Source organism: Dermacentor andersoni, chromosome 3, assembly GCF_023375885.2.
Source record: "Dermacentor andersoni chromosome 3, qqDerAnde1_hic_scaffold, whole genome shotgun sequence".
Lineage (NCBI taxonomy): Eukaryota > Metazoa > Arthropoda > Arachnida > Ixodida > Ixodidae > Dermacentor > Dermacentor andersoni.
Window position 1 is genome coordinate 23,385,343 of NC_092816.1, and position 12,337 is coordinate 23,397,679.

General features: G+C 45.4%; 1 protein-coding gene and 1 non-coding gene across 2 annotated transcripts in view; one reads left to right on the forward strand and one right to left on the reverse strand.

Annotated features, from left to right (window-relative positions):
• Window positions 1-3,981, reverse strand: part of LOC126520759 (Na(+)/dicarboxylate cotransporter 3-like) — a 30,290-nt gene extending 26,309 nt beyond the window's left edge. The window contains exons 1-2 of the mRNA XM_050169539.3: window positions 3,760-3,981; window positions 369-518 (exon numbers count right to left, since the gene is read on the reverse strand). Coding sequence (XP_050025496.3) covers window positions 369-518; window positions 3,760-3,891 — 282 coding nt within the window. The 5' untranslated portion in view covers window positions 3,892-3,981. The remainder of the gene's footprint in view (window positions 1-368; window positions 519-3,759) is intronic.
• Window positions 3,307-3,491, forward strand: LOC126521003 (U2 spliceosomal RNA). The gene has a single exon (XR_007597172.2). It is a non-coding gene; the product is annotated as a U2 spliceosomal RNA (small nuclear RNA).
• Window positions 3,982-12,337: the final 8,356 nt, after the last annotated feature.

The following is a 12,337-nucleotide window of genomic DNA, read 5'->3' on the forward strand; positions in this document are numbered from 1 at the left end:
AAAGAACGATAACACGAGGTGACATAAGAGCATTCTTACAAACTAGCATAGACAGTCAGTTGAATAGGAAGAGGGAAAACTCTGGAACAGAATGGCACGTTAGGCAATTTCTGAGGTTAGACAGAGGACACTGACAGAGCTTACTATCGGCTGTCCCTTTAGGCACCACTAATAGGAGGTTATGACTCAGAGATATGAACGTTGGATACGTTGAAAGAACTCAACTGCGTAAACGATGTTCACACAAATAATATAATCAAATTTCGATGTAGCCTTTATCGAACGTTGAATAAGCAGAACATGTTTTTTTGCACTGTCTTCGTAATGTAAAAGGAGCCTAGAAATCTCTATTTCCTGCTTGTACTTACATTCATGTAGAGTACACATGTCTGCTCTGTCGTAAGAACTCCGAGCATCGGGAGCAGTACGATAGGGATCAGAGACGTTGCTCCGAGTGGGATGGGCTCTATGATCCAGTAGAGTCCCACGACAGCTACTACGTAAGCACAACGAGATTTCTGCAAAGGATATGTTCCGTTACACTCTTTAGCTGCGAATCCATCAAATCTTCAACGTTCGGCGCACACAACAGAGTGGTCATTTATATTTGTAAGGACATCTCAGACATATTTCATCACCTCTTCTATCAATCCATTAAATCGTCAATTCATCATAACTTCAACGTGTGGTGGCCCCAGCAAAGTTGTTATTTATATCTGCATAGACCTCGCATACGAACCTTGCAGTCCCTCTCTCTCTCTCTCTCTTTCTCTCTCTCTCTGTTATGTTTTTTTTTTTTTCGGTGGAGCTTTAGATGTACTGTGGAGGAGCGCATAACCATGGCTTGCCATAAGCGATAGTTAGCCAACTTGGCCAAGTTTTGGCGAGAAGGGGGTCAGTCTGTTTTTGTAAAAGGCAGCTTTTCGTGCTTTAGCCTACTCTTGCCGGCAATGTTCAAATTGCGTTTTACAGCGCAGCTGTTACGACTCAGTGCGTTGGAAAATGTCCGCTTCGGTAACCACACCCCTCTGTACTAACTAAATCATGCCGAAACCTTATTTGCATATTGATTGCAGCGAGTACAATAAAATTGTAAAGGGATCTTGTCCATGTCAAGAGCAATGCTTACGATAAGTTAGAATGAACAGTCACAAAGTAATAAGCTAGCAAAGTTCTGTTAATTCCTCTTTGGAGTTCTATGAGGTATCCAACAGTTCTTTTAAAATTATCGCGCATGTCAAAATGGACTCTGGTGGAAGAGAGAGAGAGAGAGAGAGAACAAAGATAGGAAAGGCAGGGAGGGCAACCAGAACAGCATCCGGTTTCCTACCCTACAATGGGGGTGGGGGAAAGGGGAATAGAAAGAGGAAGAAAGGGAGAGAGTAAGCACTGAGTACGTGTAGGAGGGACACCATACACAAGGACACTATAAATGGTCTCTTAAACCGGTGCACTTTACGTACTGCACTAGTGCACGAATCGCTTTTCGATTCTGGTGGAAAGTCATTAGAAATCTGGTAGTGTTCCTTAAGAGGAACATGCTAGAGAAACTTTAAAATTATAGGTGCGATAGGAATACCGCACTAAATTATCAAATGTGTATCAAAGTACCTGTCGATGCTTGCCGGGTCCTAAAGCGCGGGCCGTTTGTGAAATAATAGGCCTAACGTGCAACGTCGTAGAAATAAAGTGTTAAAGTGTACTTTTGGAGGAACGCGATAAAATAAATTCACCATTGTATATTGTATAAGGGAGCCGTATCAAATTTATATACAAACTGCCGCTTCTTAGAGCAGCTAATGATATTTAGCAATTATTGCTGTAATCAAAATGCTCAACATTTTTGCTTCGAACTTTGCACAAGGTGTACGTTCGAACCAACAATTTGAATTATATTTCTGCATTCAAAAGTGGTATTTTACCTCAAAAACGCTTGGCGTCTATAACAGCGTGCGGCTTTAGTGCCGTGACTTTTTTTTCGCGGTCGCTGCTGCATTGGAGTTTGGGTGTAATTCTGCAAGCTTGCTCACATCTGCCGTTTTTTTTATGTTCTTTAACGGCCGGCTCTCAAGTCAATTCTTCAGCCACTGTAGGTTTTCCCTTGCTATAGGCTCAGAATAAGAGTTTTAGTCGTGTGCTCCACGTGTCACAAAAATGAACAGGGAATTTTAACGCGAAAACCTTGAGTACCCCGTGTCGCAGAAAATACGGCGTCGGCGTCCAGCGCGCATACCTAAACGCGCATACCTAACCACGCAGGCCCTCCATGCGGCGCAAGGAAATTACTGAACTAATTGAATTTCTCAAGCTAAAGTACATAGAAAAATCCTAAAGTACGACTTGCGCAAAATCTACATACATGATAGCGTGGGAATGTAATTCGAATATACGAGAAAACATAATTCTGTTACGCGGAAACTCAAACACAAACCCCTTTTAGGGCGATAGCGTTTCCCAGTTGCCGTTTGAAGTCTGTCTTAGTAGGAGCGCCGCAGCCGCCTCGGTTCCTTGCGCACCATCAAAAGAAGAAACCGCAAAGCCCCCCTTCGGGCATAGCGTTCGCCGCCGGCGCTTACCGGTGAACATAAAGGTTACATAAGCTGCAGTTCCCAGGAAGCGCGGGAAGCACTCAGGGATCTTTGAATGCTATCGCGTTCTACTCTTAAAGGCGAAGTTTAAGCGCCCTCCAAATTTTTGGTTGATATGATGACGCAGTCTTAGAAGCAATCTCTTTATGATCCCTTTCTTGTGTGTTAAGCGTACACCTAGGACGTGGTAAAAGAAGGCCAACACAAGACAATTAAAGGCTTTCCTTTGCGCTTGTTCTTCGTTTGCCTTCGCTTGCCTTCTTTTGTCCCGTGTAATGTGTGCGACAGTTAAACCTTCAAATATGAACCAACGAGCCCAACAACACGTTATATTATTTCTTTCGATGGGTCCCCAATTTAATCACTGTCCAAAGAGCAGAGCTCAAGCAGCCGTTGCCACCAAGTAGTTGTGTGAAAATACAAAAAAGAAAATCATTAGCCATTCCCACTGGGAATGTGGATGACCAGCGAAGCTATTCAGCATATGACACAGAGGTGACGCTGTGTAGTACATGGCGCGTACATAGGTTGGGACTGATTTAACGTAATTTTTATAGACATTCGAGTGGACGACGGGACCGCCGCTGCGAGGCGCCGGAGGAAACTAGACACGCATGACGTGTCAGCGGGACAACCACCACGGGAAAGCGGAAGTAAAGGAAAGGAGATACGCAAGCGCTTGGAACGCCGACATAAAGAGGGTGGTGCGAACGTAGACATGGCAGGCGCGGGTCAAGGTGTGGTATCTGTTCTTATCAGCTTAATATCTGATACGGGTTGTATTTGGACTCAAAATATAACACTTATTTTTGCAAGCTTGGCTCAGTGCTTCAAACGTGCTTCACCTCCGCTGCGGGCCGACCCGGTATATATAGCACTATGTTCGGGAACGGCGCACGATTTCCGGTATACAGACATCGGTCCGCAGAAAACTAGCCATATACAGCTTCGCTGTAAGAAGAGTTCACCAAGAACAGCCACAACGGGCATATTTTACCGACAGGAAATGTCATCTCAAGAAGCATAACGGGATGGTATATTTATAAGACTCTAATCGGAACTGTTTCGTCCTTCTAATTTTAATATTTCGGCGTTTGTCTGGGATGGAGCTGCACTTCCGTAGTCTGCGCGTAATATATATGCATCAAATGCAACTTTTATAACGGCATACCTGAGCGTCTTCGAGGAAAAGCAAAGGCAGCAGAACGAGCGGGATCAGCACCATCAAGATTTGCCTCCAAAGTTTGAGAGCTCGAGCCGCAACAGCCTTCGCAGTCGCCATGGTGGGAGATAAAGACGGCATATTCAGTGACTTCCGTACAACCTCGCGTCCGGCAGCGCTCTGCTCCGGACTGAAAACGCACAGCGTGAGGTAATTAAGCTTGCGTGAAGTGAAAAAAGCTCGTTGACGCTTCGGCATAGTAGGGCGACGTGCTGCGGCGAGCACCGGAGTCGTTGCCGGGAAAGGAGGGTAAGAGCAGCGGGTTCCGTCGCAACAGCTTGCTCAGTTTGCGTACCTGGAAGTCGCGAGCAACCCCGTGCCTAACTATGCATGCCACTTACTCGCGTCTTGACAGTGACTGCGGTCGATCTCTCGTCATTCCATTGTGAACAGTGTTTCGTCTGCTTCGCTCTTTCTACCGGTTGGTCAATAGGACGGAGAGGAACGTTTATTAAGAACTTGTCCTCTCCCGACACTTGACTGACGAAGCGAAGTAATATGTGGCTGACAGGACAAGCTTAATTTTAAAATGCTTTATTGTGCCGTACGACTTAGATCTAAGCAAACACATGAGAAGAAAGTGACTGAAGGCTAGCAATTGTGCACATGACTGTATTTGTACGGTCTGTTACATTGAAGGCGGACCAAGATTCGAACGACTTTTCTTCACCCTGAAGGGCACTGTTGTACACTGAACAATACCAGGCAAATACCAGTATTAGATATTCAAAAAATAGCATGTGTATTGTTTTCAAACATGATGGTATGCTCTTACAGTAGAAAAAAAAAATAGCCGATTATCACTTGTAAGCAGCAAAAGTACGATAACTTTATGCAACTTCCGTGCTCTGCATGCTGTTTTAACGACCTGAAACACCTGTTCGAAAGGATAGCTGCAAATTCTTGCCAATATGCTGAAACGTTTCAGAAGATTATCTCTTTCTTCACAAAGAGAATTACTTGCTTATTCATGCCCTGCAGTTGACTTAGTCAATGTCGACATCGCGGCTATGTTAGACTGATTTATTGAGTCATTCATTCGCTTTATTATTTGGTTGAATGATTGAGCGGTGATGGCATTGTGGTCTGTTCGTATTGTTGGGTAGCTTCCTTGAATAATTGATTGACTGATCAAGGACCAGCATAGCGAGTACATTCTGATCACACATTGCCTGAGAAATCACACTCGTGGTTGACGTTTCCTTGCGTGGTATCAGAGTTTTGGTCCGTTGCAGCTTCTGTAACATGAAACCTCGTACAGATCTTACCGGGACAGTTTTATTTACTTCGGCGGAGAGGAGTTTCACTTCAACGTGCTAACCAATCGGTTCCCTTTCCATAGTCGCCAGAGTCCATTACATTGATGTTACAACTTCACGGACGCCTAGTTTTGGGGCTAGGGCACTTACAAGTACGGCACTGTAAAACACAAGGACAAGCCACTTTTACATCCCGGGTAAACCAAGATTGCATATCACCATTTTATATAATTACGCAGAATAGTTGATCTTATTGATTTTTCTTGTTAGTGTTTCATTTGAGCATGGTAGTAAATTTGTTATGGCTAGTTGTGAAGTAGTTAAAATGCCAAAATAACGCCACAAATCTGCAAATCGAAGCCATGTGGTTCTGGGTGTGAAGTTCGGTGTTGCAATTCAAAGAAAGAAGCTTGCCGTTCATGGCGCTAGTGACAGTAGGTGTTAGCATGACGGGTGCTGTTGTTGAACCAACACAAGTACGTATTTGTTTATGCCGCTATCTCGCACTTCGCAATCTCTATTGTCGTTTTCTTCCTCCACTGTGTTTCACAATAATGTGACCGTGTGCTGAAAGAAACTGCGATGCTTGTTCTTGTTTTCTAGACTGCGTTGGAGATGAGCAGACGGTGCTCTGACACAAAGAGGCACGCGCCATGTATAGTAGAAGGGCATTCTCATGATCGCGCTTTCATTGGCTGATGCAGCAGTTGTTACTTCTATTTAAGCGGCACATTATTGCGAAATGGTGTTCGGACTTCGCTCATGGACAACAATATGCGCATGCAACAACAACTCTTCAAACAGGATGCTCTCGCAGGTTGCCCTACGCGGGATCAAAAGATGAAGTAACGAAGATGCGAAATGTCGTTTCCCGCATAAAGTCCATGTTTGGTGTATTCATAGGATTTGGCGCCCCAATGCATCACACGGGCTATGGATACCCATAGTTTGAAGTTACAGGCGTGCAAAGCACAGATACAATGTGAACGAACAGTGCGACACAAACACAGGCTATTAACTTAAAGTTTTAACTGTCCTTTCGAACCATGCCTGCCAGCTGCCTTTTAAGAAGTTGAGTTTCGCATTAATTTGGATAACCTGACGTTCTTTAACCTGCGCCCACACCACGATTCGTAAAACCAAGACCACAGTGCAGATCTCGATGCATTCCGCCCCATCGCGTCGTAGCCGCTGAAGTTGGCTGTAGATACGGTGACCTCGTGCTCAGCAGCAGAGCGCTATAGCTGCTAAGCTATAGCGACGAAAATGAAGTCCAAGAAAGCGTGATGATTTGGTTCGTATAATGGAACTGGAGTCGTCTGGCGGCCAGTTGGTGTGAGGGACTCACAAAGCGCAGACTACGTCGACAGGCCTTTGGCAGGCCGAGACATGTCTGAGATGGTGCATATAAGCATGCTGCACTGGCGCAGGATAATCGAGTTATTGAAAGTCCTGTTATTGGCAGTCCCGACGAAGCAAAATTTCGTTTGTGTTATTATACATGCTGATCAGCGAACAGCGGCACTTTATGACAGTTGCATTATTTTGGCTGAAGTTGGTATTCGGCAACTATAAAAATAACCGAATTGACTTCTTGCTTCAAGAAATTCCTATAACGGCATTCACGGAATGGAATTACGTAATAATCGGTGAGATTCGCCAGATTGTTCAGGCGTTGTCTCGCAGTAAAGATGATAATGCAAGTGCATTGTTGGAAGCGTCTTCGTACTTTTTCAGAAAGTATTCTAATTTTTTTAATGGCATTAGCGAGTTGGTGGAATGACATTGGCGGATCTTTTTGCAGTAAGAAAGAAAGAAAGGAAAAAGAAACAGAATCTTCATTCCCGCACTGTGCAATACAATACGATGGACAGTATCATCTGGATCCTTAGCCTGTGTGGCTTGTTTTTAATCCATACCGTAAAAGTCAGCATAAATTGCAACCCAAAGTAAAAAGCAATGGAAGGTTATTTTATATACATGATTTAAAGTGATGCTTTAATGATGGAACAGTATTTAGAAGTTTCCTTAAGAACCTGAGTATTTCATTCCAGATTTTTGCAGCGATAAAGTACCGTAAAGAAACCGTAAATAACCCAGTGCTTTGCCTGCGCTAACAGTTCGACAAGGAATGCATTGCAGTGTGATATCCTTATCGAAATATGATATGCGTCTTTAAATAAGCACGTACAACAATGTGCGAATGAATGAATAATGAATGAATGAATGAATGAATGAATGAACTTTATTCCCCTTTTAAGAGAGGGGAGGGGCCTAGGGGGAGAGAGGGAGGTCTAAATACTCCAGTCCCAGCAGGCGTCCGTCACCACATTATGTGGCTCGAAGTCCGTCTACCAGTCGTGGTAGGCCTCCGCTACCTCCTCAGCCCACCTCAGGACTCGGTCCTGTAGGGTGGGATCGGAGCCGCGCAGGGCAGTCTCCCACAGCTCCTTGCTACGAATTAATGGTTTGAGCGTGTGGGGGGGGGGGGGGGGGGAGTTCTGATGGGGCATGGCCCCATGATATGGGAGAGATCTGCTATCGGGACAGGGCAAAAGCGACACTTGGGTGTCGGGTATGGGGCGGGAAAGAATAAGTGCAAAGTGCGCGGGGTAAGAAAAGTGCGAGTTTGTAGTTGCCGCCACAGTATTTCTCTCTGGCGCGTTCTAGGCACAGACAGAGGTGGATACATTAAGCGTTGGTGTCTGTAATGTGTGCAAATTTCATGGAATGCGACGAGTGTGTCTTTATTGGTGTGTTGTTGGGAGTCATTGGATTCTAGGGTAAGGCCCATATTTGCGGCCACTCGGTCCGTGAACCTTCGAGCAGCGGCATGAGCCACTTCGTTGCCGTGGAGTCCTTGATGTGCTGGAGCCCATACGAGAGCGATGTCGTTTTCTGGTGGGTGAGCTACAAGTAGAGAGTGCACGAGGTTGCTAATGTAGCCGTTACTGAAATTCCGGATAGCAGTCTTAGAGTCACTAATGATGACGTCGCAATCGGGTAGCCCCGATGCGAGTGCAATGGCGGCCTCTTCCGCGTCACCCGCCGAGGTGGTCTTGACTGATGCTGAACAAACAGTGTTGCCCTGGTTCTCTACGACCGCTATAGCATAACGATGTTTAGGGGTGTAGGCTGCAGCTTCCACATAGTAGACTCCTTCAGCCTGTCCATAGCTGCGTTGTAGCCCCTTGGCTCGAAGTTTGCGACGTTTGACGTGAAATTCGGGGTGCATGTTTCTGGGCAGGGGCTGGATGTGGTATTGGCCGTGTATGTTCGGAGGAAGTTGATGTCGCTTGCTCTCGTTGAATGGTGGAGCATGATGAGGTTGTCTCAGGATCTCACGCCCAGTTTCAGTTGTGGTGAGTCTGTGGTATTGCGATGATAGATGGGCTTCGGTTAATTCTTGAAGGGTATTTAGTGTGGCCGTGGCCATCACCCTTTGTGTGGAAGCTCTAATTCGAACACCAAGAACGACTTTGTGTATCTTGTGGATCAAGCAATTCACAGTATTCTCTTCCTGCACAGAGAGTGAGAGATACCGTAGTGCGAAGGTGATTTTGCTCAAGACAAAAGCCTTGATTAGCTGAATTAGCTCCTTCTCTCGAAGCCCTCCATGTTTGTTGGAGATCCTCCCTATCAGGCGGAGCGTATTATCTACCGTTGTTTGTAGTGCCTGCAAGGTATGCTGATTTGCTCGGTTGCATTGGAGGTGTAATCCTAGGACCCTTATCCTGTCTACTTGGGGTATACGCTGCCCTTCAATCGTGAGTTGGACATTCGGGGGTGAAGTCCTAACAATGTACGAACATCTACATGACGCTAAGTAGAGTCACATTAATTCTACAAATATTTGCTGTCACACAACGCTCCACATATGTAAAACATACGCAAACTTTTCCGTGGTTGAATGCAAGACGAGTCCCTTTGGCACATGTACCTAGCAATGCAATACGGCATGCTCGGACAAGTCGTAGTCGTAGCTGGTCAACACGTCGCAATACTTCTTATTCGTTGCCGCATCTATCACACTCAGTATCACACGTTGGTGTGCTCATTCGCGATGTTCATTCGCGGCATTAGTGCTAACTACATGGTAATTTATTTTTGTTTTTCTACAAAGCCGGGCTGTTAGTGCAAAGAAATGCCAGAGACGAAGACGCCATTGTTTGGCACCGTCGCCAAATAGTCGCAGTTCTGCAGCTGCTTTCCCTACATGCCGTCGTTCGCAGTGAGACGCTTCCGACAATGATGGACGAGGTTTTAGAACTAACGGCGCCCGCATGCACACAAAAGGACAGACGTCAAGCGCCCGTTGCTAAGAGCGGCAAACGCTGGCCTGTTGACACACACACACACACACACACACACACACACACACACACACACACACACACACACACACACACACGCACGCACGCACGCACGCACGCACGCACGCACGTCTTAACCACTTAGCTGTTCATTTAACCATTATAGGGGGAGAACCGCGCGCGATTTTTTGAGTTGACAGATCCAAACACTTTACATTTGAAAGTTAAATATTGATATTGTCTTGCAAATGTTCACACACGTTTGAGCTGCAGTGAGGCTACAAAAGTGCGGCACTTTTTCAACACACTATGCTGTGAGTAATCAGCGCTTGTCCTATATTGCGTGTTTACTTTTAAATCGAAGCTTTCTTCGCCTCTTCGCCCGATTTTCCGGGCGCTGCTGCTGTGCTCGTGCGGGCGCCGCTGTTTCTTGCAACAGCACCGTGTGGCGCTCGCCTCCGCGCATCTCGATAGGCGTCGCCGTCTTTATTTTTCTTTTTGGCACAACACTGTATTCATTAGATCCCAACCAACTCGCCCAGCAACGAGTTCTACACAACCGTTGGCTAGCAAATGAAATTTTATTTGGAACGAGAGAAAATAAACGTTTAATGATCTGAACCAGTGAGAAAGTGTGCTTCTCTCCCCCGAAAGCGGTTGGCCTCCTCAGTCCAGGTAGTCATTGGCTTCTGCTTCTTCCCTTGCCTGGTTCACGAGCTTACGCCGGTCCTCCAAGTCTGGGGCCGCTAGCATGGCCTCCCACGATCCTCGAAGATTTTCTTGATTGTTGGGGTTTGCGAGGTTATTCAGGGCAGTATACATGACTATGTGGTGAAGGGGGTCCGGTGTCCCGAAGGACTGCTAAAGGTATGGGAATCGGGTTGTGTGCATTCTATTCATTATAATGCCGTGCACATTGGAATTTGCTGGAGAGACTGCAGAGCGACTGTCTCTTGTCTGGTTAGTTTCAAATGTGGTAAGTCGCATACCCTTTTCTATAATTAATAATGCTGCAGGATATACGCATATACCTTGGGACTAACCTCGGACCTCGTGGCCTTTCAGAACCAGAAATGTATTTTAATAACCAGAGTAGGTGCGATGCTACTTGCGAACACTTGTAGGCGCGCATGGCAACACCATAAACAACAGATCAACAACAACAAAACAAACTGCGGCTGACGAGGAATGCTTCTGATGGACAGCAGTGCCAAGTCAGCCAGAGGTGGAGTTGAGTTACGGGGTTTGCGAAATGCACTTCCATAACAGCCAAAGCCAGGGATCCAGATAACTATCACTACAATGCTGCATCATCATTCAGGTAATTCCTATTTGGTCACTACCAAAGGAAGTCATTTTTACTGAAATGAAAATAAAATAAAGAAACTTATTCCGCTCGTTATTGAATAATTTGTGTATTGTTCATACACAGTATATATACTAAAAAATGAAGAAATACAATGAGCCAATTATTTGTAGATTAATGCGCCCAGTTGCCAATTCCTTCTTTATTGACATGATTAAATAAGGCTATGTTGTCACCAAGAGATAATGTCGGCACTACTTTTCAGATGAGAAACAAGCACATATCGCAAGTAAAAACTCATCAGAATGCTAAATACTTGTCGGGAGCGCGACTCTTTTTGTCACGATAAGTTCATTGTTGCCCAAACGCATGGGCACACACATACTTAGCGTCGTCAGTGTTCACTCTGTACGACTTCGCTCTCTTTCTTGCACGCAAAAATACAGTATATGGCTTACAGTACACGTACGTTTTGCTTTTACACAAGCGTCGAAACGCTTGGCCAAGTTCTTCGTGTCGTTCCTGGGAAATATTCGTAACTGTTTCCAAGTCCTTTAGCTCGTTTGGCATCAAACCACTAAAGCGCCCTTTACTTGTCATTCTCGATCATTTTTTTTTTAGTATTCTCTTGGAATTTCTTTCTTTCTCGGCGGCACCGCAGTAAAGCTGTTTGGCTTGCAGGGGTTGAATTCTGTATAGGAAGTCTGAATTCAGTGTTGTCTTGTGAGTTTCGGGCTCCTCTCTAAACAATAAGTTATGCAAGTCAAACGATAAGTCAAATGATCAAGAACAGCAAGTAAACCGGAGTCACTTAACGCCCATTTTCACGTCTTGTGGGACTTTCCAGGAAAACTAGGTGGCCGTGTAAGACAGACTTGCTCAGTTTTCCACCTCTCGCCCACACCCATGACCCTTTAGTCGATGGGCTTCTCCCGCTACAGTGCATTGGGTCTTTTTGGGCCACTTTATCTCCTGGGCCTGGACCTGAACTATGTCTTGGTCTTTCCTTCTTGCCTTCCTTCTCCAACCTGCTAACGCTGACTTCGGTCTATAGGGCAACAAGGTCTTTCTCTCATACGCACGTATATATATTAGAAAGTGATGACGAAATATTCACGTTGCGCAGTCAGATTGCAACGGGCAGTCTTACATATCTTCCAGAATAATCGTGACAAGTTTTAGATATGTAGGGAATGGGTTGAAGTCACGAAATTGTAAGCGCGGGAAGTTTACGTGGCCCATCCTCAGAACAGGTGGAACATGGTAATTAACCTCTGCCTTATGAGAGCCACCTTCTAATGGGACTTGAGTTTAGACGGGCACGCGCTGCTTTGACAGTGCAACTGCAGCCATGTCAATGCATCAGATGTCAAACTGACAAGCTCGGCGCGAAGATATTCTTATTTACTTTGTTGTCGCCTGTACGTTTACGTTTGCATAGCGTTGCTAGTTATCTGTATGTATTACTAGCGCGACGTCATTGTTTCTGTCACCATCTTACTACTTGTGCCTTTAGGGCGTAATGTACAAATGCCAATCCTGTTTGGCGGCATACCATCCCCATTGGCCATCCTTTCAATCAATCACGTCTGAGTGTATTAGTTTCAGTGTTCATCGATTGGCTATAGCCAGTGGGAACGCATATGACA